Below are 26,805 nucleotides of genomic sequence, written 5' to 3'. Positions count from 1 at the left end.
TGCCAAACCCACACACGTTGGAGTTAAGGGAGTGCCCGCCTCCTGGTACATTGCCTTTCTCACTGTACACGTTATAAATTACAGTAAGCTGCAAAGAGAGAGAGAGAGGGAGCTGTAATTGTGACTTGCTTCTGTGTGCTAGTGATTTTGCAGTGATGGATCACGGGTGGATGTGAACAGGCTTTAAGAACAGTTGGGAAAGGAGCCGGCCAACGCCAGTGTGTGGCTCTTTGACAGAAAACATTTTTTAATTAACTGGTCCGTCCTGAGTTTAAGACCAATTAGTAGAAGGAAAGTAACAGGCTGATGACCTGCTAAACTGGCAATAACCATAGCAATGTAGGAGGAGCAAAGCACAGCAGCCGCACGTGACAAATACTTGTTTTTGATGCCAGGAAAAAACAGATCTTTGGACGGAGGATGTCTGAGGCATTTGTTGTAAAGCTTGATTCAGCGTCATTCAGACTCTGCCAAGAGATTTGTCCAAGATCTTGGAGCTGAAACTACAGCTTGCTGAAACAAGCTGACCACAGTGTTAGCAGGCTTCTAGTCAGGTTTAACACATTATGAATGATTTCTAGCACAGGACCACAGGAAACATCCAGATATGATGTGGGGCCAATTTACTCGCTACTGTCCACAGCATTGCTGTTTAAGTGGAGCAGACACGTCCCATTTTGGTGCATGTTCTATTTTTCATAAGACTTCCTGTTTTGCTTCCCCTTTGTATCTGTATCTTGTAACTGCCCACTTAAGTTAGTGATATATACATATATTTAAAGTAAAAGGCAGGTTTACACTAATCTGTTATGATACTGGTACCAAGTTGTTGGAGGTCTTATACAACTTAGTTCAGGAAAGTCAGTGGTGGTATATGTAATGATGAGAACTGTGAACAAGCGCATTGACATTGATATGCTACATCTCCGTATATATTAATCTCTGCTGAAAAGGCATTCTCTGACACAATCCTCTTCTTCTGCATCTTACAATTTAATGTAGGTTGTAATTTACACCCCATTACACAATTTGCACCTATAACACCGAGCTGCTGTAATAACAGTCTTGTTGGGTTATTTGTAGCTGTCGTACACATGCAAAAATACAAAAAAAAATGTTGTTATCACTGTCTTAGTCAATTTAACCTGTTACGTTTGTGAACTGTAGGTGTTGATGGTGTGGCATTTATATTTATAAGGTCTTATTATGTGTGTAATTGGACCCCAGGAAGAAATTAAGCCAATCTTGAGCCTAATAAATGAAATGATTGTAGTAAATATAGAATGACTCAAAAAAATCGCATCAAAATCAAACTTTTTCCATTTTATTGAATCTAAATGGTAATTTTTTCTGTTCATGTTGAGTTATGAAACTGCTTATCTTCCAGTAATGTGGACGAATGAAGCCCCTAATCCACAGGAGAGTGAATATTCAACTTTAGCTCTGATGTGTTTGACTGATTCCCATTGGATCGTTAGAGCTTTAAAACGTATTCGTGAGTGAGTTTTGAAGCAGTGGTTGTGTTTTAAAGTGAGACACTGGAGAGTTCAAATAAATCAGCTAACAGTACTGATTGGTTATGGTTCTTTTTTCACACTTAAGACGTTTCGACTTGTCTGAGTAGGAAGTGGGTGGGGTGTCAGGGCTGTTACTAATAATGTTAACGATGGCTCTGTACTGTGCAAGTGTCTCTGTGAGACACGACAGTGAGCCGGCAGGCACAATAACAAAACCCTGAACCTGAAGCAGCTTAAAAGAACTCACATTAATTTCATCATTTACCTCTGTGCTGAAGTGTCTTCTGTGGAAATGGCCTATATTTGTCTTGTCTTAACATTAACTAATTTCTTAAAAGTATCTTAGGGTGAGAGGGAATGAGGGAAGAGAGAGAGATGACAAGCAACAAAATAATTCAGCCTGATTTCACTACATTGCAATTTAGACTTTTATGATTCAATCTAGCAACATAAACCCATTCAAAAAAACTAGCCATAATGCTGCAATTATTCAGTTTGTTTGTAGTAAAGGATTGTGGTTGTGCGTGACATGACGTCTGTTGTGATCTTTGCGAGTCTGTTAATGTGTTGTGTTTGCATCGCCCACATTACCCGTATCTTCACACACGAGAGCAACAATGGAAACACACTGGGATTTTGTCACATGGCTGTTAATCTATTCATCAGATTTTGTTTCTGAAATGTTTCTATTACTTTTACAGAAGTCTAAGATATATCAAACGCGATCAGTGTAAAGCCTCTTCGACCCTGTGAGAACAAAAACCGACGTCCTCTTATCAGATATCAGCTCTTTGTTTACATCACAAACTGCAGCCAGCTGATGGAAAGTTTTGCTGTTGTTGTTTATTCAGGCTGAATGTAGGCAGGCAGACGGGACAGACCAGCTGATCACTTCACAGTGTTTTTTTTTGTGTGTGTGTGTGTTTTTTTCACTTAGCTCTTTATGTTTTCTCTTTTCTTTAGGAATACCTGCAGCAGTTGATACTGATGCCTCTCCCAAATGTTGCCATTCTGGGGCAGGACCCCCTGACAGGTACAAGATAACAACGTGATCCTATCAGTGCCATGTCTCTCAGCAGCAAGAAAGTAATTACGCTTTATATACGAGTCCATATCGGGGCTATCTGTGAAACACATTAAGGTGATAATGATAGGGAGGATGGTGGTGGGGGGTTGGAGATGATGATGATGATAATGATGATGATGACAGTTATTTCTGTGTCCTCAGAGGCGGCAGTGGAGGAGCTCAGGCGGCTGCTGCTCCTCTTACTAGGCTGTGCTGTGCAGGTGATCACACACTCACCATGACCATCACGCCTGCTGAAGGTCGATAGTGACACACAGCGGTGTTTATTAAACATGCAGACGCTCAGAGTTTTGTACCAATGGTCAATATTTCATTACACATGTTAGTAGTCAGTCAGTCTTGTCCAACACCCTGGTCTGAGGGAAGATAATTGCTGAGCACATTAGCATGAAATTCAACCCAGAAATCCACAGTCTACGGTTGCCTGGAGAGCTCAACGCACTGCAACTTCAGAAAACCCATGCAAACACACAAAGGCGCTACAAATTCAGAACTCAACAACAAATTAATTCAACAATGCATGTGCTGCAAAAACTTGCAACCAAGCATGCAACAGGAATATTGTAGGTCTGCAGGATTTCAATACTGATTATTCCACTGATCGTGTACTTGTAATGTAAAGTACTTCAATATTTGATTCATTTTCTAATGTGCAAAATGTCAAAAACACAAATACAAAGAAAAAAAGTCTGATCATGAGCTCCAGAGGACATTTTAAAATAGTTTGTTTTCTATGACTGGCAACCCAAAGATATTTATAGTTGCAGATCAATTTTTCAATGAACTTATCACTTCAACCCTACAGTAGGTAATTAGCCAGATGTTGGCTGGACTGCACTTACAAGGTTTAACTATTAATCTAGATCAAATCAAGGTTTAAGTTGAAAAATCGTATGCACTAAACTAGTTTAAAATGAAGCTCTTTAAACTCTGTTTAGTTTTCAAGAATAAATGTAATTCTTTGGTACCAAAAACTTTATACATAAACCATGATCTTGTGGAGGAGGTTTAACTTTTACAATGGCTGCGTATTTGAGATGAGAGGTGTTGTTGGACCGCTGATGCTCCAACTTCAACTTTTTGGAAATTAGAGCATGATGATTAAACTCACTCTTAAATTTAGTTTCAATACATGAAGTTGGCTTTACAAAATGGCTGAACTCTGATTAGTGCAATCAAGCACTGAAACCTTACAGATGTTCATATATTTTGATCACTTTCTCTTTCCCTCTTTGTTTCTCTCTCTCTCTCTCTCTCTCTCTCTCTCTCACACACACACAAACACACACTCACGTGACACCACTTCGTCCCTCTGTGTCTGCAGAGTGAGAGTAAGGTGACGTTCATCCAGGAGATCCAGTCTCTGGACAAGGACACCCAGGAGGCCATCGCCGACTGTATAAAACAGGTTTGTTCCAGAGCCAAATTAATCAAATCAATACTCAGCAAATAAGACATAAAAAGCACATTGATGATGACCCATCATCAGCACGAGAAGATACTGTCCAGAATTTTTGTCCCTGAACATGATTTAGCAGAAAATTTCTCCAGTCTGGTTTGTTGGCCGACAGTCGAACTATTCTTGCTTCCTCTGGAGCTCCCTGTTAGTGTGAAAATGAGCTACTTGTCACTCTGCTGGATCCTTTTTTAAGGACCTCTGGGGTTCTGCACTGCTACCTTAACATGGATCCTGCCCCCCCACCCCCTCTGTCCACTTCTCCACCTCCGCCTCTGTTACATCAACCTGTCTCCTCCATTTCTCTCCTGTCATCCGACACTGTCTGCTCCAATAAGAAACAAATACCAAATTGTGCTCTTTAAAAAAATAAATAAACCCCCCCGTGAGTAATTGTGAGCATTACACAAACAGCATGTTGCATACCAGCGTGTTGAGCATTACAGTACCAGCGTGTTGCCCACCAGCTTCATCTGTGCCAGCTTTCTGCAGTCTCATAAATCACAGAGGTGAGAGGTGCTCCTCTTGTGTGGATGGATGCGCCCCCTGCTCGCTTTTCATATGCTTTCCACCTGAGGACGTTTTAAACCTGCCAACATGATTATTAGTTTTGCATGTATTAGTCAGGCATTTCTGGAGACACAGTCCTGGTGGAAACCTGAGTGATACATTCCCTCCCTGTTACACATCAATGCCTCTCTGCTTGGTATTCACACAACCTTCACATTTTCTGGATCATTCGTCCCCAGATTTTGCCATTTTGTGTCAGATTTTCCTCCGACACACATTGATCTTTTGACAGCGAGACATGAGACATGAGACGCTGTCCTTACTGCAGGTGACTCAGGATCCTTGCATGGTGCTGCCGCTGCAGTGGGAGGAGCTGATGGAGGTGGAAGGTGCAGACATGCAGCTGGTGTTCACCTCCATGGCCAAGCAGATCCAAATCCTGCTGGCACACAGAGACACACACCTGGAGGTACAGTCGGCATAAACACATAACACTAATACATAATACTTTACAGTCTATGGTGTTCACACTTGATCATGGATAAACAGTGGGTAATTTTAATTACTTGGTGTTCTGACATTTTCTATTTTTGCTATAATGTTCTAACACGTCTCTGCTGTCACTTTGATGTTTTTTTTTTGTTTTTTTTAAAAAGCATTTTGAACTTCTTTTTCTAAGCAGCTATACTTACCAAATGAGATTTCTCCCCTGTGTAGCTTCATGGGAGTTCAACTTCTTCCTGTGTGAAGTAATTGGTAGCTTTCAAAGATGTGTTTTCAAACAAGCTTCCCCAGCATGTGTGGTTGTAAATGTAGTGCTTTGGGAAGATGTATATACACATTTATTTATTTGATTGGGCCTTAACATGATTTCAAAGTGTAGTAAGTAGTAATCAAGTAGTGTAACAACAATGTCCCCGTTATTGATTCCTGCTGCGGACCTTTGATGCTCATCATACCTCTCCCTTGCTCCCCATGTTTCCTGTCGGCCTCTCCACAGAAATAACAACCACTACAGACAAAAAAGAAGAGGGGGGAAAAAACACCCTAAAAATGTGTTTGATGTTTTTTTTTGTCTGAGATCTATACAGTGTTTTCAATCACACCAACATGCTGTTTTTATGAAGTTATAAAATTTGATGAACTGGAAATTAAAGCATCGTGTCACATATTTGATCAACATTTTATATCTCATGCTGCTCAGATTTCATATTCGGTTTGTAAACACACTCAAAGTCTTAGTAAGTCTGCCTTTCAGGCAACAAAAGCTGATGTTAAATGGTGTTTCAGATGAGTCATATGAAGGAGAGATTAACATTCAATAAACATTAACATATGGGACAAGAAATATCACTGTCTCAAAACACAGACTACAACAAAGGTTTGTGAAATGTTCAATGAAGAGCAAAGTATTTTTTCTTGTTTAAACCCCAATTATTACTTAATACTATACAAGCAGTTTTCTTAGTTTGACTCAGCTCCACTGAGATCTGTCAACAGTTTTTCCTGGGTAAAGAGGAATTATTTTTTAGTTTTGAATAGTAAATAATGTTGACAATGCTCTGAACTTTTAATGCTCTAAACCTTGAGCAACAACCTTAACATGGGTTCAGAGCAGCATAGTGTAATCCATTTTGATCAGATAATTCCCACTGACTGAACTAAGCCTCAGACTCACCTTGCTGTTCTTTATTTGAATTGTGCCAGCACACGGGAACAGAATTTTCTATGGCTGCAATGACACAGAAAAAGATCACAGGGACAATTACAAAGAAAAGTCATTTTACATTAATCTGTAGAACAAATAGTTTAAAACCCGCAGAGGTGTAGAAACACTATAATGTTCCTGTCAGCTCAAAATGAAGCAGTGTTTCATTCACTTTAACAAACTGTTCGTTTCACTCCTCCTGTTTAGTCTCACAGACTTTATATGGCATCTCTCACTCTCCTTTCCTCTGTGTCTCTCCCTCTGTTTCTCTCTCTCTCTCTCTCCTAGAGGATAGCAGAAATGTGTCAGGAGCGGGAGTCCCGGGGTGACTCAACCACGTCACCCTTGGGTGGTCACAGCGAGGAGTCAACCCAAGGCCTGGTGCTCCAGCTGGCAGACAGCAAGGCCAAACTCCGCCGCCTTAAACAGCAACTGTGAGTGCGAGTCTCTGTGTGTGTGTGTGTGTGTGTGTGTGTGAGGGAAAAAGAAAGAACCTTTAAAAAAGTTGTGTTAAAGGTCAACCAGAAAAAATGTGCAAATAATTTTGTCACACTATGATACACACAACTGTGAGTTCAGTTGTTACCTCACTAACGAGTAAGTCAGATACCCACCGATATAATCCAGTTCACAGTGTATTTAGTAAAGAATTTACCTTAAAGGTCACTGTTGGCCACTACATCATCTCCTTATTGTTAATGCTAATCACAAACAAAGCTCAAATAATTACAAAAAAACCCTGCAAATTATGTGTTTTTAAAAAAATGTGTGATTGCATTCTTGACTGCAGATGATTTTACGTCTTTTACTGTTTTTGTTAGGGAAGATAAAGGGGATCAGTTACTGGATTACACGCAGGAGATACAAACCATGGAGGACCAGCTGAAGAAACTCCAGAAAGAGGTACACACACAACTTGGAGAACCAAAATGTAGATATTTTGTTGTTATAAAAAAATAATATTCATAATTTTCACAGTATCAATAACATATGATGAACTGAATGATTGATGATATGAATTGTGTCTCTGCTGTAACGGTTTTTAAAGCATGATGGAGAGAGACACAGCAAGTTGGTATCAAATGTAACACTTTTATACTATAATTTGCTGTATTTTAGACTTGACAAGCGTTGGGTTCAGCCAAGAACACAGAACACAGGTGTCATTTAATAACCAGGGAGTCAATTCCTCTTTGGTTGTGTATCTAGCATCAATTAGGTTGCACACAATGCTTTACACTCATAATGCTGAGCAGAACTACATGCATGACCATGGGTGGTAATGCTGCTACTTTATAAAAGACTTCCTCCGGTCATTTACTTCTGTTTTCGTAGTTTTACAGTTACAGATTTTGTTATTAGCACCAAACAATGCTCTTAATTACAATCGCTTAGGATGTGATGCTCCAACAAAATGTTTGGGTATCAGAGGATGTTGGAAAAGGAGCGCTTCCTGGACTCTAAATGTTTTTGTTTGTGGTGTTATTCAGACAGGGACATGCACAGTAGTATGTTCTCAGAAATTAAGGTGCTCTCCGTTGACACTATCAAAAAGCCTTCACTGCAGTGACATAGCTGTTTGACTGCCGGATGGAGGCATTTCCACTATGTTGAAGTTCTCACATGATAGTACCAGGATTTTTAAAAGCTTTTTAATGATGATAAAGGAGAGTGTTTTGGTGTTTTTTAATGCTTTTTTTTTTACATTCATTTGAATTACTAAAATATTTTCTCCGCCACTGTGTAACCCTTACCTCAATTTAACTTGGTCCTGATATGAACTTGTTTCTCACAGAAGAGGAGTGCTTTTTATTCCCTCCTCGTGAGGATATTTCATCCTCACACACATACACACACCTCCTTCCTGTATCAGACTTTGTCAACATTTGCTCTACTGCATATCCCAGATCTGTGCACAACCTTTTTTGACCTCGTCCCTGCTGCTGTTTGAATGTGTGTGCATATGTGTGCGTGTGCGTGCAGAACCGCTCTCTACAGGGGGAAGTGAGGGGCATGCGTGCACTGCGGGATGAGCTGGACTGCGCCCGAGAGCGTGCTGCACGGGCCGAGCAGCTCCAGACTGAGCTTCAGAGTTGTAAACACAGATTGCGCAGCCTGGAGCTCACACGCACTCAGCTGAAGGTACACACAAACACACACACACACACACTTCAAACACACACTTCTGAATAAGTAATTTACACCAGAAAGAGAACTAGCAGCACGGCTTCATCTACACCACAAAATACACAGAGATTCTTTTGGCAGTAAGTTACACATCCATACAAATCTCCCATACGGCTCAACATCAAACACTGCCTTCATATACTGTAAATAAACAGACTCATTGCAAAGCCAGGTGCTCATATTGGCGAAGGTCATCTCCTTTTTTTCAAACCTTTCTCGTCTTAGCTACTATTTAAAAAAAAAGGAAGAAGTACCACTTACTCTGAAAAGCTGTATATTCTGTCTCTCGGCCTTGAGCGTTTCAATCAAGAGTGAGTATGAACAAAGGCAGAGAATGAGTTTATATTGTGTGATGTCATCGGGATTTACAGCCCTGGAGCTGCTTCATTGAAAAAGAGCTGGAGTACAGCTTCAGTTATTGGAGCTTTTACACCCAAATGAGATTTATTCTGTGGTAGTATAACTGTTCTGAGGCGGAAAATGTGCTCGTATCCTTGTAAAACACCTCGGATGTGTCCTCGCTGTCACCTTCTCCGTCTTTGTCTATTTATTCTGCGTCCCTGTGATGGCACGAATTAGCTACAAGGATGAATCCCCACTCATATTTGGATTTATTGTTAATTTTGACAAATCACAGTGAAAGTTACTGCCGAACAGCGAACATCAAAATAATGTTTTTTTATGCAGAGGTTGTCTCTTTAAATGAAAAACTTCCACTGCAACACACTTAAGAGACAACTCTGGATTATAACAACTTTGGTCTTATTTTCAACGTAGTTAAAGAGAAGTAGAAGCTAAAGAACATCCCTAAAAAGAGTTTGCACAATCAGACCTCGATGGATTTGCTCAGTTTTGGCTTTACCTCCAACACAAGGCGATTTAGATAATCAGGCTAAATTGTTGCCTTGTTTACCATCGGATGATCCGACTGCTGGTGTTTATTACCCCCAGAAATCATTTTAGTAGCAGTGTCTCTAGATCTCAGTGATTACGCTGGTGAGCACATTATCACAAGTGACAGAAACAAATGCCAGTAAAACCAGGATTATACTTTGAAACACAGTTGAGCGTATATTGATTTCTGGGCCCGTTTTCAGTTTTCTTCTTCTGGGAATTGAATTGATCTTTTCAAGAAGAGACCATGATCAAATATGTGGAACTTTTGAGCTTTTGCTCCAGTAAAAGCTCAAAATATTAGGATGCAAAGTGGTGTTTGTTTTAGAGTCTGGAAAAGAAATTCAGTAGAATTCAGAAATAGCATTTAAAGTAAAATGATTTTCAAGGATAAATATTAGACTAAATTACAGGTATTCTGCAGGTACACATATTAAATACCGTAATGTATCGGAGTGAGGTTAATCACGAGAGGTCTACAGATCTTTAAAGGGATAGTTCACCCAAAATTCAAATTTCACTCATTACTCACCCTCATGTCGACTAAGGGCTGTGAGAAGTTTCAGAGTCCTCCGTGCCTTCTCTGAGTTACAGCGGGGCTCCGTGCAGCACTGCATGTCCATATGACGGTTGCGAATGGGCCTCACTTTTCTTCGTCCAAAAAGACACACCAGAAAACATCCAAATACCTCCATACTGCTCGTCTGTAATGTCCCTCTTGTATTGAAGCCCCAACATGAGAAATTGTTCCGAAAAAAATTAAATAAGTCTGTATTTTAAGGTTGTTTGTAGCGGAAGCTCCCAGTGTCGCTCTGCTGGAATCTCGCGCGATTTGCGGAGCCGTGAACTGGGTGTCGCACTGACACAGGAAGAGCAGTGAACTGAGACACTGGGAGCTTCTGCTACAAACAAGCTTAAAACATAGACTTATTTAATTTTTTTCGGAACAATTTCTCATGTCGGGGCTTCAATACAAGAGGGACATTACAGACGAGCACTATGGAGGTATTTGGATGTTTTTTGGTGTGTCTTTTTGGACGAAGAAAAGTGAGCTCCGTTCGCAACCGTCATATGGACATGCAGTGCTGCGCGGACCCCCCCGTAACTCAGAGAAGGCACGGAGGACTCTGAAACTTCTCCCAGCCCTTAGTCGACATGAGGGTGAGTAGATAATGAGTGAAATTTGAATTTTGGGTGAACTATCCCTTTAATGTTTTCTTTTTCTCCTAATTATATCCTATCTGCACATCAGCTATAAATTCTCTTAAGGTAAAATAAATCAATAATTATAACTCTTAGACCTGTAATATTGCTGTCATAATAGAATAAGAAACTGCATGGCGCGTTCTTAGAAATAAATACAGGCAGGTTAGAGGAAGTGGTTCCAACCTGAGGTGCAACCGCTGCTCGAAGACGACGTGAATCCTGACTGTGTTTACATTGCTGTTATTATTGTTTGTCCTGGTGCTGACACACGCGTTGGCGAAGGCTGATGAGCTTTGACAACTACAGCAGCAAAGACACATAAACAAACTCAGACGACTCCACATCGCCACATCAGTTCATGTGTTTCCTCTCTCTGTGTGGCGCCCCCTGCAGGAGCAGCAGCAGCTGTGTGCGGCGCTGCAGGAGACCAAGGCTCTTCTGGAGGAACAGCTGGCAGGTGCACGGGCGCGCTGCTCCTCGCTAAGGGAGCTGGAGAGGGACAATCATCTGTTGCGTCAGAAAATCATGGACGTGGAGGCGGTGGGTGGTGCTATGACGTGTATTTTTGAATTTGTCTTTTTGAAATGTTTGTTGTGTGCTTAAGTGAAAGTATGTCTACATTGGTGTGTTATTTTTTTTGTTTTGTGGTTATTACATTACACTATTTACAGTTTTAGTTATTAATTGCCTCTAATGTGTGTGTGTGTGTGCCCCTTCAAATCAGTTTTTCTTGTAATAATTGTATATATATATATATACCTGTGTGTGTGTGTGTGTGTGTGTGTGTGTGTGTGTGTGTGTAGGAGCGGGACACTGAGAGGCAGCGGGTTGATGAGCTGCTGGAGATAAATATGAGCCTTGAGGCGGAGCTGAGACACATCAGCAGCAGCAGCGGCGGCGGCCGCAGCCGCGGTGGTGGCAGCTTTCCAAGTTCGGCGGCTGCATTTCACCAAAGTTTCCTCCAATCAGAACTGGACTCTGAAGAGGAGCTGAGCGAACTGATTGGTCAGAGCACCTGCCTTTCTGTGCCTTGTCATTTAAGACGTTTTAATTAACTGATAAGAGAAAATATGTTGAGGTAATACCAGCCCACAGGTTATCAATCAACAATAACCGAGTGAATCTCTTCACGTATCCATTTCTCTTTCGCTCCGTTTTCCTTTTTCCGCCTCTCTGCCTCTCTCTCCTCGTTTTTCATCCTTTTCACACTCTACTCTTTATTTCTCTCTTCCTCTGCCCCAGATCAGAAGCCACTGAGTGTGGAAGTGGGCGAGGCTTCGACGCTGAGGCTGCTGGGAGCCGAGCAGGAGAACGCCGAGCTGAGGAGGCGACTGGGGGAGCTGCAGGCCCAGCAGGAGGTCAGGGTTCAGGGGTCAAAGTTTATGCCCTCATATCTTATTACTCTGTAGCACTTTATCTCTCCCTTGCTACAGGATGAAGGTCAAAGCAGGTGATAAATGCAAAGACTCTGGTGTATAAATAATGAATTGGAGGATGAGTGATTGCAGGGACACAGGGAGGAGACAGAGGGGAGATGACAGAGCTTTAGAAGCTCAAATCAAACTCCATAATATATTAAATAAGCAGAACACATATAAAGTTTCATGCCCTTATGTATCTTGATCAAGAGGAAAAGCCTTTTGTGTGCTTAATAGCAGCACTAATAGACCTGGCATCTCTGAGTCTGCCTGAGCTGTTACAAATGCAAATGAATAAGGAGAAGCAGGAAGCAGCAGTTGGAGGAGCTAACCATCCATCTCCTCTGGCTGCAGGCTGAGTCCCCAGATGCAAAGGATGAGCTGGCCTGCCTGGAGATGGAGCACCAGAAGACACTCGGAGAGGTGAGCAGAGAGGTTGTCGTAGACCAAGACCAAAGCAGATGTAACCAAATGTGCAATGCCTCTTGGGATGTATTTGCTTTTTTTAGTCAGAAACAATATTCAATCACAGTAGCCTATAGGCCCAGTGCTTTTCCTGAGAATAGTTATGAGTAAGTATTGAGTAAAAAGTAAGGAAATTTAAATTCATAGGGTCTTTGACTCAAAATATTCAGTAATCATAAAGACAATTTGGAAATGTCTGTCAGTTTTGTGTGATAACCAAGTAGAAATGTAGTTCTGAAATGACTTGTTCAGAAATTCACAGTTGTAATCTGTTATTTCATGCTATTATGTTGGAATAATGACATATAACAGGAGTGATCATTATATTAAATGGGTGCAGCAGTGTAAATGGCACAAAATATGAGGTAGAAACGGAGCATGTTGTTTGAAGTACCACTTGATGAGAAAAAGTGAATGTGGTGTCTGGATATAACTCACAGCCGAAAGTCTCGGTGCTGCAACAGAACATGTGGTTTTGTGATTTAAAACAGACACAACCAGCTGCAGAGGCTTCTTTTTAACCATCCATCAAACTGGGTCAAGAATCAATGGAAGGACAGATCAATGAAAAACACAGAAAAAGCCACATAAATTATATTTTTTCCACATTTCCATTATTGTCCATATTAAATTGTACTATGATCTGTGATAGCTGCAGCCTAAAGCCTAGAGCTCCTCAGGTGGTTGTTTTTGAAGAGGACTACCTTTGTGTACTATTTTTATAACTGAAACGTCATTTAAATCAATCTCAGCATTTATCCTTTTTTCATCTTTTGCGTGCTTCTTTTTTGACGTCCCTGTGTCGAACGTGGATGTATTTTAGGAACAAACAAAGGGTAGTTCCAATCTTTCTCTCATAATAGATCTCAGTTCATTCGTGTGCAATACACAGAGCTGAAAAGAAAAGATACAAGGCCAAAATGAACCAAAAAGGCAGAGGATTCAAGGCTCTGAAAGGCATTGAAATGTCTCTCCCATTATTCTTTTCAGTTTCAAAATCTGAAGAATGAAAATAGTACTCTGAAGCAGCACCTAGAACAACTTGTGACCAAACTACAACATCTGGAAGACAAGATGAAGGAGGAAGGAGTGAAGAAGTCAGACCAAGAGGAGGAGGAGAAGGAGAAGGAGAAGGGGGAGAAACGAGTGCAGGGACCCAAATCCTCCCGAGGAGAGGGCGAAGGATGGGTGAGGACGATGGAGGGGAGGGAGAGAGGAGGAGAACTCATCGGGACCCAGAGAGAAGCAGGAGTTGGTGAGGAGGTGCTCCTCGTACAAGGTGCAAAAGATGAACCGTGTAACGGGGAGTCCAAAAGGAGGGGAGAGGCAGAGGGAGGACAGAAAGACGGGCAGAGGCAGGAGAAAGACAATGAGCTGAAGGAGGAACACACTGCGCTAGTGACATCCAGCTCACAAGACAACACAGAGACTCCTGTGGCTGCAGACCAGGCCGGATGTTCCCTACCGGCCTCCGAGGTGGAGCTCCTGACGACGCGGCTCCGGGAGGCCGAGGACGAGGCCGACCGGCAGGCGGCCGCCGCCCACGACCTGCACTCCAGACTGGCAGAGCAGAGCAGGAAAACCTGGGAGGCCGAGCAGAGGCTGGTGCTTCTGGAGGCCGAGCTGCAGCGTCTGAAGAAGGCTGCTGAGAGTCTGGGAGAGGCCCGCAGACAGATAGAGGTATGGATGGAGGGAAGGGTGAACAGGTGATGAACGGCTGGGCGGATAAAGCATCTAACACTACAAGAAACTTCCAGCATTCCTTAGAGACACCAAGATGTGACATTTTCAGTATCAATTGAGCTTAATGATATTAAATAACATTCACATTTTCAATATACTCTGAAATTATGCCATAAGTATATCAAGGTAATGATTCATTAAATCATGCAGATAGCAGCTGCATTGATATATTTTAATGCCAAGCCTTACTATACAGTAACAGTATATCAAAAGAAATCAATATTTACTACTTATTTGTAAGTTATTTTAATTAGTTTATAGGCTGTTCCTTTGAAATCATTTTCATTTTAGCCTCAATACCTCAACAATTATTGGAAAAGTTGTCATGAAAACATGCAACAGTCTTGAAAACGACCAGAGAGATGAGTCAACACATCGCATAGTTTCGGCCCTAATAAACTGGCAACTGAATGCATATACATATATATTCAGAGAGCTGCACAGTTAAATTAATTTCCCACCGTCTTTCTCTCTCAGGTCCTTCAGACTGAGGGTCTGACCATGGAGGAGGAGCTGTGCCGGCTGCGGAGCCAAGCGGAGCTTCACAGGATGCAGACCACGGTCATCGCCACCCTCGAGGGAGAGCGAGCTGCGCTGGAGAGAGACAGGGACGCGCTGCGCGGCACGGTGGACGCCCTGCGAGGCGCCCAGCGCAAGGTTGGCGAGCATACGAAAGCACCCGCAATATGACAGCTGTGACACCCAAACGTTTTCATGACCACAGCGCATGATGTCACTTAAGTGAGGACAGACCGGATAAAAAATGAATGTATAAAGGGAGTGGAGGCTTTTTGATGTAATAACAAACCCACAGTGACACTATTTCGTTCCATTTTTAATAGCCCAATCTCATTATTCTGTAATCAGTTTAAATAATTACTCGGTCACATTAGATACTTTACATTAGATAGGGATTCATTCTACGTGCCAAATAAATTCTCTCAGCAACTCTGAAAACTAATTATAATACTGCACGGAGGAGCAGTTCAGCAGGAGGTGGACTTGACAGCGTGGAGTGAATCGGATGATTAAAGTGGTCTGAGAGTGACACAACATGTCTTTACACACCCACTACTGTGCGAGCGAGTCTGTTTTGAACTGTGCACATATTGATAAAGAACTCAAGATAAAAAAACAAGACATGGCGGGCTGGAGGATGAGAAAATCACCTTGAGCAGACAACCCACTGCAGGTTGTTGAAGTCTTTGTGAATATTGTGTTTAATTTGCTATTTGCAGTAAAATTGTGAGGCATCAGAGAAATTGCAAGCTAAGGAAAAGTGCAGTGCTAAGTCAGCATTAAAAAGATACCATAAAAAGGGGTTCATGAATACCTCCCATTCAGACAGAGTGGTAGATAATCCTTCTTCTGATGTTGTAATATTCTATTGTGCAACCCGCCCTCTGAAAATCCAGTCTTTATTGTGGGTGTCGTACCTGAACTGTATATCTAATTACCTCACCCAAACACTACTGCACATATCTTTTAAAGACGCCCAGTATTAGGAAAGCAAAACCACTTTTTTTTCTATATCAGACTTGTTTTGACTGCACAGTGTAGTTTCCCATTCTATGGAGATGAACATGCTAAATATGAATGTGTTCTGCTATGATTATTTATCCGAAGAAACTGTGTTCAATACAATTACCTGTTAGCATGAAAAAGGAAAAGAAGTGCAACTGTAATATCATCAATGACCAAACACAGTGAATTGATCATTTAGAAAAAGCTTGGAGCAGTTGTACTTCAGTACGGTTTGGACCAAATAAAAATATTTATTTAACAGAAATATTTCCAGTTATGTTTGGAGCAGACTTCATATTCAGATCAAAAGCTTGAGAAAGAGATGGTCTGAATTAATGGGAATTATAATAGTGAGTCTAAATGAAACATGAAGTGGGCTACACTCTACTTCTCTCAGCTGTAGCAGCAGATTAAATCCAAACTGGAAATCTAAAACTCAACTACATCCTCTGTCTCTCCTTTGCTTACTCGTTGTTGTGTTGGTCTACTAATGCTACTTCTAGTCCTAAACACTGATGTGGACACTGAGGTGCTTTTAAAAATACTTGTCTTGTACATTTTTACATTTTCCTCTATTTCTCAAATTTCCATTGTGGACTTTGCCCAGATGAGGCCAGAGGTGCTGTGGTGAAGAATCCTTTACCTCATCTTTATTTAACGTAGCGATCTTTAAGACACTGCCAAGTTCAAATAGAGATAAAAATGCAGCAAGCATAACATGACTGACAGCGTAGGAGTCCACTGTGATTGTTTTTTCTCCTGTGAAGTGGAGTACGGTCTAAAAGAAAATTCATTCCACTGACTAAAGAAATGTAGTGGAGTCAAATGTACAATATTTGTCTTGTAAGAGTAGTAGTAGTGACCAGTAGGAATCAAAATACCATTCATCATCCGTTTCTCCTCTTCTCCCAGGGCGACCAGTTGGAGCTCACCATCCAGACTCTCAGGGCAGAAGTGGAGCGCCAGGGCCGCAGCGTGGAGACGTCTCGCCGCCGAGAGGAGGAGCTGGGGGCGGAGCTTCGCGAGGCCACGCTGGAGGCCGAGTCTCTGGCCAGGGCGCGAGACCAGGCGTTACTGGAGGCCGCGCGGCTGGAGCAGGAGAAGGAGGCGTGTCAGAGCGAGCTGGACGGACAGCGGAAGGAGGGGAGGCAGAGGGAGAGGGAGGCAGCGAGACTGAGGCAGCAGCTGGAGAGCACGACCCTGGCCCTGGAGCACAGCAACCAGAGAGCCCGGGCGCTGGACGCCGAGCACAGGTACACACACTCCTGTCGACACACTTAACCTCCATCATGAGCTGATCATGAGCCGAGGTGAGCAATTAACTTTACAAGGCATCAGAGGGAGCAACTTGGCTGCACCACACGTTTATCTCTATAATGTCAACTCTCTTGCTTCAACCTCCTGTCTGACCTGTGTGTGTGTGTGTGTGTGTGTGTGTGTGTGTGTGTGTGTGTGTGTGTGTGTGTGTGTGTAGGCGTGTCTGTCAGCAGCTGTCTGAGTCCAAGGAGCTCTGCACTCAACTGCAAGACCTGGAGAAAGACCTCGGCACTCGAATAACCAGCATGGAGGAGGTTAAACAGCAGCTGCAGGAGCAGTGCGCAGATGCTCAGGCCAAGATTAGCTCACTGTCCCAGGTGTGTGTCTGTGTGAGTGTGTGTGAGTGTGCGAGCGACATGGTAATTTAGTCACCGATAGTAATCACTGCTGCACTTCTAACCTTATCTAGACAGCAGAAATTGTCTTTTTAAACGGATATTTATTCATATAACGTAAAGTTGTAGTGATTATCGTCCATTCTGTGAAACGTATTCAATCTGTTCATGTTGGAAAAGTGACATAAGTCTGTATCCTAGTCTGAGCCTTTATCATTTTGACGTGTAAATAAATAAACACGCTGCTGATTCACCCACAGAAGTGTCTCCAGCAGTGTCAGTGTGGGGAAAGTGTAACCTTAACTTTGGCCATTTGCATCATGTCATCCTCTATTTTTCTCTCTATTGCAATTAAGGAAAAAAGAAGAAAAGAAAACTGATGAACCTGCTGTGATGCTGTTATCCAATACTTTTAACTTCTGAAGGCACAATTGCACCTTGAACAATAAATACCAGACAGGTTCATCACTTTTCCATGTCCCCTGGATACACTTTGGTTGTGTTGTAGGACTGAATTTGCAGCTCATTTGTTTATTTGCAAGTGCTGTGATGTGATGTTGTATTTTCTGACTTTGCAGTGTGTTTGTGTCTTTGAATGTATTTTCTTATACTGCAGGGCTACCGTAGCATCCTTAGAGAGTGTAGTTTTTAGACTGATTCAAATTGATTTTTCAGTGTTTTATGGACACTGCTGTCGCAAAATGCAGTGCACATGGTAAAAATGGAGCAGCTGTTTAAAGTTGGGACAGAACAGAAGTGTCTGAGATCATTTCTTGTTTAGTCTTTAGTGCACAATGTTTACTTTTACCCCTTTACGTCTCTTTTATCAGGACCTTTCCAGTGAACAGGCAAGTGCTCAGAAACTGTCCGCTGAGGTTGAACGTCTGAGCCAGGAGCTGCAGGAGGTAAAAGCCGAAAAAAAGACGGCCACAGATTCTCTCAACCAATCGCAGCAGAGAATAGAGTCGCTCTCCCAGAGCCTAAAGAAAAGCGAATCTCTTCTTCAGTTGGAAAAGCGAAGCCGAAGTCTGGATGAGGACGCTAAATCGAATTCTGACTTGACGAACAAAATGCACATTTGTCAGACACAAACCCAGGAGACGTCACCTCTGGATCAATCCCCCGAAGCCGGCAAAGGTCACGACCTTTCCATTAGTCATGATTATTCCACAGGAGGGACAGACAGGCAGCTGAGTGAGAGGCTGAGAGAGCTAGAAAAAGAGGTACGTCTCTGTGTTTGAATACGGTGAAGAATGAATACGATGCGTGGAACTTTGAATCTCATTTACAGGACGTCTGTGTGCTTCAGTGCAACTTCTGTGCGAGTGAGATGATCTATATTATGTTGAAATTCTTGCTCTAGGGATGTTTGACGACTATCAGCTCACAGTAGATGGCCAGTTCCCCCCCAAGAGTGCCACTTTTATTTCCAGAACTACTGCTTTATCTCTGTTCATCAGTTTTTATAATGTCACCTCGGCTACTGTTAATCTTCCTTATCTCCTCTGCTGCTCTCTTGCCTCAGCTCTCACTCTTTCTTTAACTCTCAAACACACACACACACACACACACGCGCATAAACTCTAACATCAAACTGTAAGAAGCGGCTCTGGCATTGCCAAGGTCAGGAATTTCATTCAGTGCATTGTTCAGTAGGTATAGATAGTTCTGCATTAACACTGGAGGACGCTCGGCTCTGTCACCTTGAGGGTTCAGTTCAGGAGCACTGGCTAACACTGAAGTACTCATATTCTTTACTCAAGTAAAAATATTAGTAAATGGTAAATCCACTTTAGCCACATTTCTGCTGCACATTGTCTAGTCTCAACAACCACTTTACACTTTACACTGCTAGTCACATTCACCCATTCATACAGCACGTATATTGATCTTTCTGTCCATCAAGCATCATCAATCACAGACGCATTCACACAACAGTGATATACCAAGGACAATTTAGGGCTGATGTCAACTCTTTTAAAATAAAACCTCTCTGATAACATTAGATGGAAAGTCATACAGTAGTTTGGTGGAACTGATCTTAAACATGACATAAACATTAAATTACTTACTTTCCAAGCAAAATAAATGTTGATCACTGCTTTCATCCTCAATTTCAGTGTTGTATTTTATAAAACTCATGTAAAAGGCTTTGGGCCAGGCAGAAATCGATGGGGAAGAAAAAATTTGAAAATATTCCTTCCTCCTGAATCTCTATTTTCAAGGGCGTGTACATGCTTTACAAAAGCATGAGACACTAGAAACACAACTGAAGGCTGAACTGTTAACAACATCACCTGATCTCATGGTCATAGTTGTGTCCATTCCTGAAATGCATCATCATCAATACTGAAGGGGATGTGCACTAAATTCTTTGCAGAAGAGTCAATAGAAATGTTCTGTCTCCCTCTGAAAAGACAGACACAGGACTACATTTTTCTAAAGACTGAAATGAGAACTAAGAGGTTGTACAGACGTCTAATTTGCTCTCAATCCTCTTGAATTACAAAAGGTAGAAGGCGGATTTTGGAATTTCTGCCCATTTACAGTGAAAGTAGCGTACACCAGCTTTAACGTACAATTTTACAGTGATAAATCACATCTATACCTTCCAAGGGATGTGTTAGACTTGAGAAAGAGCAATATTTCCCCCTGCAATGTAGTGGATTATACGTATAACTCAGCATGAAATGGAAATATTAAAGCATTAGTTATATCACAGTATACTGAGTTTACATACAGTAGCTACTGACTTTGGCTGGGAGAATGGTGTTGGGTTGGGAGAAAAATCAGAGATGTAAAAATCCCATGTGTGGCAGCAATTCAGTCAGGTGGTGTTGGAAAAAAACAAGAACCATTCAACATTAGAAATGAGCTGCAGACTCTTTAAACGATCCCCTCATGAAACGTATTGCTGCTTTGCCAGTACTTGCAAAAATGCTCATATAAATTCTTCCTGTGGAGCAGGAGCAGAGCTGACTTGTGTTGTGCTGCAAGTTCATTTAAATAGCAGAAAAAAACAACAATATATATAGATATTACATTTAAGCAGTTTATGTTGAATCTAATCTACCTAATCAACACGTTCCTGTATTTATCACAGCAGGTTACACTGTCACAGTTGAGCCACAGTAAAATTGTGCAGACGTTACAGCTGACTCAGTTCAGACTAGGATGGATTTAATCTCTGTATTTATACATTTACACAAATGTCACATAAAGCTGCCACCTGCCTGGGAGCACTGTGAAGGGTCGGCTGCAGGGAGGTAGCACAGCCTCTGATGCAGCTGCTCCTGTATACTGATGTGGACGCCCCCTCTCTTCCTCTCTTCCTCCCTCAGAGAGCAGTGGCCATCGCAGGACAGGAGGCTCTGCAGTCGCGGTTGTCCCAGTCCCAGGAAGAGTGTGCGCACATTAAGGAACAGCTGGAGGCGCTGCGCAGGAACTCCCTCAGCCTGCAGGACTCCTGCACCAGACTGCAGACACTCAACACACAGCTACAGGTGACCCAACACACAGACAGAGCACAGTTTTATCTGAAATTAATAGAAAATCAATGCACATTATTTTTTAAACTTGGTCGTCATAAGTTAAAACAGTCACCCTGTTTACACCTGGCATTAAGATTGTGATCCGACTGGCCAAACCAACTCCCGAGGTGGTCAGGGACGCATTGTGACCACATTGAGCACAAGTGTTAACGTAAAAATATGTGATCAGATCTCAGTTTGGACAGTGGAGATGTGGTAAATGCTGGAACATTTATGCACCTACACTGGAGGTGTAAATGCTATCCGGTCAAATTGTATCCAGATACATCACAATCTGGATACGAGACACATCCAATCCAATCCAATTTATTTATAGAGCACATTTAAAAACAACCAAGTTGACCAAAGTGCTTTACACAAAAAACAGTGAACAAATCAACATTCAGTAAGAAAGCACAACAGATAAAAAACAGCAAAACCAATAAATAATAAGACCATAGTTGCTAAAATATTAGGATTTCAAACTGTGTTAAAAGCCAGGGAGTAGAAGTGCGTTTTAAGACGTGTTTTAAAAACAGCTAGACTAGGGGCTTGTTTCACGTGAGGGGGGAGGGAGTTCCAAAGTTTGGGGCCAGCAACAGAAAACGCTAATGCCAGGTGTAAACGGGGTGAGTGACTCTTAATGCCATATTTTTAAAGAAAGATGACAAGATAAGTACCACTCTCCTGTCTGCATGGTAAAATGCATTGGAAGCCAGCAGCATGTAAACTTAGTTTAACATAAAGACTGGATCCAAGGGGAAACAGCTCATCTGTCTCCTACCAAAGGAAGTAAAAGCAATTGTCTAGTACCAGTAACACACTACTTAACTTATTTTATTTATACAAAAAGTAAATGCAAATGCAGGACTCTGACCATGTGCCCATGACTCTCTGGTGTCTCTGTTGCCTGGCAACTGCTTTGGCTTCATGTTTACGGACACGAAAGTGTCGTCACTCAACAGAGAAAGAAGGGAAGTGGAAACTTGCAAAATGTCAAAGTATTCCTTGATGGTTTCAAGACTACACTGCACAGTGTTGTAGCTGGATGAATTTTTCAACAGTGTGCTGGTAGAGAGCGGCCGTTGATGAATATGTTCTCCTGCGTTACATATTCATGTCCATGGTGCAATTTATGTACATGGATGTTCTACAAGGTCCTAGCGTCCCATTGGTGGAGCAGTATGCATTAAAAGGTTCATAAATGTAATTTAACACCTCAAATCAAATTTAAAATGTAGTTAAAAATGACTGACTCACAAAAACCCCCTCACAGGTGGACCAAGCGTCACTGAGCTCCCAGCATTCAGCTGTGCTGGCCCGCTGCAGCGAGAGCGAGGCCCGGTGCGCGGCTCTGGAGGCCGAGGCTAAAGTGTGGGCGCGGGAGCGGGAGGAGTCGGTGGCCAGGATGGAGGCTCTGAGGCGGGATCACGAGCGGATGACGGCGCTGCAGCAGCGACAGGAGGTGGAGCTGGAGGAGCTGCTGGACAAACACTCGCAGCTGCGGAGCAACAACCGCAGCCTGGAGGCCCAGCACAGGGAGCTGGAGGCCAGGTACAAACACACACTGACTCAAATTAGACTCTTTTATAATGTGAGAGGCATCAAATTCTCACTATGGAGAGGATTTGTGTCTCATTGTGAGGACTTACTACATACAACACAAAAACCCACATCCATAAAAGATACACAATGCCTCTTCCTGTCAAACATTGGAAGCACTTTTTTTTTATTTGGTTGGGGCTGAATGTTGTGTTTGCAATCTCAAGGTACAAGGAGCTCCTGGACGGAAAAACCCAGCTGGAGGAGAGAGAGCAGGAGATGAAGTTGGAGCGAGAGGAGATGGAAACAGAAGCCCAGAGGAGGCTGGAGAGAGAGCGAGAGCTGGAGAGGCTGAAAGAGGACAACGAGAGGTAACCAATCCAGTCAGCTCCCTCAGCATCATATTCATGAGAGCAGATCCTTCTTTCTTTATGGTTTCACTGCACCCAGGATCATTTGAATACCGGAAAGAGCAACATTACATACTGTGCATATGCAGAGCCACACTGACATCGGAGTGAATGCAAATGTATGATAGAAATGTACACAATTCAGGAAGCAGGAAAAGCCCCAGTGCACTGACATTAAAAATAGATAAAAAGGAGCCATAAGGTACATTTCCCCCCCATGTTTTACTCTTAACACCGAACATTACAGGCTTCTGCATACAGGTCAACTCATGTCAGCCTGGTTAAGTCTCAGACGTGGCTCAGTAAAGCCTTAGGTGCTTCTGATTACATTCAATCAGTATGTGATGAAGATGATGATGATGATGATGATGATGATGATGGTGGTGGTAATGATGGTAATCATAAGATGCTTGTGTAGAATAATTAGTTAATCAGCTCAGTTTTCACTATCATATTGATGCAACTGATTACTGAGTGACTGGTTAGGGCACAGGGATCAGGAAGGTTTCATTTTCCAGTTTTCAGATAAAACATCTAAATATCAATGTCTATAATACCTGTTTAATATGGTAGTTTGAATGAATTAAGGAAACTAGAGTTGATTAGACATAAATTGATTAGTCCATAGATGATTTTGACAAGTGACTAACTTTTAACCTTCAGTAAATTGGCTTTAATAAATACCTTTTTGTTAAAGCAAGATCACACGACTACTTGTATGAAAGGAGTTTTTGAGGTGTTGAATGTTCTGTTCAACTCTGCTTTTTAGGGGCTTTTTAGCATCTTCAGAATCTTTTTGATTTTCCAGCCTAAAATGTTACTGTTTTGATTCACTCTCACTGTTTTTACATTTTAATTTTCAATCAGAGCAGGTATTGGCTTTTAGACAAAAAGCTTAAAAAACCCACCACACGACCTGCTCAGCTAACACAGTCTGTAACAGGCTCGTGAACATAGAGCAGCGTTAAAGAACTAAAGAGCCAGATGCTTCCCTCAAAGTTGGTAGAGACCAAAAACAGAGCTAAAAGAGAGTTATTATTCAATCAGTTAACTATCAATCAGTTCATCAGGTATGTAGAAGCTCCAAGTGAATTATGTGGTTGCTCTTCATCAGTGCACCTCGTTTCCACTGCCCTCGAGCAGCTGAAAAATTGACGCCTACAACTTACTAAAAAAATCACTAGTTTCAGCCTCCTGGATGTGGATAGTTTCTGGTCTTTTTTTTGTCTTGAAACCTTATTATTTTTGGTCTCTGTGCTGTTGGTCAGATATCCTTTAATCTAAAAAAGAATTGGTGGATTAAAGGATAATTAATATAATCTTTAGTTGCGGCTTTAAAAGATATGTTCTCACAGTGGCTGCACTATTGTGCACACTGGTTCAATTTGAACTCACATTAAAAAGTTTTACTCCAGAACACTTTGAACTCACATTGGGGAAATAAAATTTCCACTGTTTATTACTGAAATTGAGAAATTTTCCCCTCAGTGATCGTTATGACTTTCATCACATCTCATTAATGTTCTCATTACAAAATAAAGTGAAACATGATTGCTTACCTCTATGATGCTGCTGTTTGTAAGCAATAGTCTGGAGCCACTGAGTGCCTCCATGTTGTCTGAGATGATTTATCTATTGGTTAATCGTTGAGCTTTGAGAAGACTCATCATGTTGTGCAATAATATATTAATGAGTTCTGGTGAGAGAGTTACAGGTAACACTGACTGACAGTGATGAGTAAAGCCTGTGTGTCGGTGTTGCAGGCTGCAGGCCCACCAGAAGGAGTGGTTGGCGTCGCAGGCGGAGCTGCTGGCTCAGGGCTCGGTGCTGCGGGGGGAACTGAGCGCCTCCCAGCTGGAGAGGACTCGACTGGAGGGGGAGCTCAGCGCCCTGAGGGAAACCAACCAGAGCCTGGATCTCAGCAACGCCCGCCTCACCAGCCAGTACCAGGTATTAACCACGCACACTGTACACGCAAACACACACACCGTACACGCACGCTTGCAAACACAGTTTTGTATTCAAGCTGTGAGTCGACTATTTACATGCAAAAAAGGGATTTAGTGCCTCACGGAGGAATTGCTCACATACATTACCCTCTTGAAATATAAAAATAAATCTATTTAAAGTGTTATTGGGAAATTAACCAAAATTTATTAGGATTTCATTGCAGGTTTTATTGAGTACTTAACATTGTTGTGGTCAGGGACAAACAACTATCGTATCATTAGTGGGGAACAGTGACTGTGAAATCCCATTTAAGCTTGACGTATCAAAAACAATGATGTATTGGTCCAAATAGGAAATGAACAATGAGCAGAGACGTCTTTTGTCTTCAGTAGAGCTTCAGTCAGCTGCATAATGCAATCAAACCAGTGCTGAATATTGGAAACATGTTTCACGCAGGAGATTCTTCAGCCTGTTTGAGGGATGAAACAGGTGGAGACTGACTTCCTTGTAAAAGGTTTAAGGAGTCGACCAGCAGATGTTTGGTTCTGCTGCTTGGTCCAGCTGCTCGTGAAACCACTGCTGAATCATCTGTTCATGTAAACTAAAGGACGTTTCATCTGCTGACATGCAGTATGTCTACAAATTAAGTTTGGACAAGAAAAGGCAGAGACATTAAATTCAAGACACATCAGACCAGACTGTTGATTTATCCTCGTCGATTGGTCGTATCATGGGCACAACTTTTAAGAAAGCACCAACATTTAAAGGAACAGACGTTTCTGAGTCCACGCTGTTTGACAAGACGACGAGCCAGAGGTGAGAAAACCCACCTGGCTGCATCTGTAAAGATTTGGCTTTGAGCAGCAGAAATACACACAGTTTGACACACTACCCAGTGCCTGTAAGGTTTTATACATATAACAAATCATGTTGGTTGAGTTTTAGAGGTGCTGGGAGGTGGATCGCTAACAAGCTGCAGGCTGTATTTTTATACCTCCTCGTAACAGACAGATCACTATTCATCTCATCTACTGTAACTCCTGGCAAGGAAGCAAATAAGTGTTTTCCCCAAAATGACCTTTAAATGGATTAATGATGAAAAACCCAGTACTGGCTTCTGCTGTTGAGACTAACCAACCATTTTCCCCACAAATTACATTATATCCAGGTTATTTCATCTCGGATCACTTCTTCTACTACTAAAGTTAAAATGTCCTTAAATCCTAAACAGTGGTAATAAAAATAAAAAAAAGGTTTGGCCAGATCAATACCCAGAGTGTCAACACTGATGATGTTGATGATTATGACATCATTGTTTTTGTTAATATGACAGTAATTTAGTTGCTTTCAACAAGTATCAGTGTCAGTATGGACATATAGCTGTGACGCTGGTTCTGCTGTTACTTGGTATCAGATTAAAATCTGCGGTGTTGCCCAGCCCAAGATAAAACTACTTAGTAAGTATTGGGATTCACATATTTTGCACCATACAATGCTACAGTCAATTAGAAAAAGCTTCACAAATAACAAAATGAGGACGCTTGTTCATTGAAGACAGACATTAACCTCTTGAGAGATTTTTATAATCTTGCATGATGAGTGTTGGCAGATTACAGAAAAGGTTGTTGAACGCATTCTCAGAGTGTGTTACCGAGCGGACATCTATTCAGGTGTAGAAAAAGACTCAAAGTCGAAGCATCTTTAGGGTTTTTCACTCCCTAGTTTTGCTTCATATAAGCTCCATACGCTTGGTGAATGTGCAGTCAGTTAGTTTCGATGAGCTCTGACCTCTCAGTCTTGCCTGGTTTTGTGAAATAAATTCACTGATTTTATGATGAATACCTCGGCGATCCACATGTCAGCTGCCACTGGGTCTCTGTTCCCCTTTCAGTTACATTTGACACCTTAACACATTATTAAAGTCTTGATTTTGAGACATTTCTCAAAGCTTACAGTTCTTTTCCTACCATATAAACACTGTCTTGCGATACATTCAAGGGCATGTT

At 41.9% G+C, this 26,805-nt stretch overlaps 1 protein-coding gene across 1 annotated transcript in view; it reads left to right on the top strand.

Annotated features, from left to right (window-relative positions):
* ccdc88b (coiled-coil and HOOK domain protein 88B) overlaps window positions 1-26,805 on the top strand; it is a 43,110-nt gene that overhangs the window by 6,696 nt on the left and 9,609 nt on the right. Inside the window, exons 4-23 of the mRNA XM_085789642.1 lie at window positions 2,481-2,550; window positions 2,746-2,804; window positions 3,929-4,012; window positions 4,899-5,039; window positions 6,567-6,712; window positions 7,100-7,181; window positions 8,262-8,420; window positions 10,959-11,105; window positions 11,369-11,570; window positions 11,808-11,923; window positions 12,338-12,406; window positions 13,439-14,128; window positions 14,669-14,848; window positions 16,628-16,968; window positions 17,190-17,349; window positions 18,198-18,590; window positions 20,709-20,870; window positions 22,174-22,451; window positions 22,667-22,810; window positions 24,613-24,799. Coding sequence (XP_085645768.1) covers window positions 2,481-2,550; window positions 2,746-2,804; window positions 3,929-4,012; window positions 4,899-5,039; window positions 6,567-6,712; window positions 7,100-7,181; window positions 8,262-8,420; window positions 10,959-11,105; window positions 11,369-11,570; window positions 11,808-11,923; window positions 12,338-12,406; window positions 13,439-14,128; window positions 14,669-14,848; window positions 16,628-16,968; window positions 17,190-17,349; window positions 18,198-18,590; window positions 20,709-20,870; window positions 22,174-22,451; window positions 22,667-22,810; window positions 24,613-24,799 — 3,810 coding nt within the window. The remainder of the gene's footprint in view (window positions 1-2,480; window positions 2,551-2,745; window positions 2,805-3,928; window positions 4,013-4,898; window positions 5,040-6,566; window positions 6,713-7,099; window positions 7,182-8,261; window positions 8,421-10,958; window positions 11,106-11,368; window positions 11,571-11,807; window positions 11,924-12,337; window positions 12,407-13,438; window positions 14,129-14,668; window positions 14,849-16,627; window positions 16,969-17,189; window positions 17,350-18,197; window positions 18,591-20,708; window positions 20,871-22,173; window positions 22,452-22,666; window positions 22,811-24,612; window positions 24,800-26,805) is intronic.

The sequence above is a fragment of the Trachurus japonicus genome, chromosome 10 (genome assembly GCF_045865225.1).
Source record: "Trachurus japonicus isolate A0001 chromosome 10, Traja_1.0".
NCBI lineage: Eukaryota > Metazoa > Chordata > Actinopteri > Carangiformes > Carangidae > Trachurus > Trachurus japonicus.
Note: the sequence above shows the minus strand (reverse complement) of the source record. Positions and strands in the feature narration are given on the sequence as shown.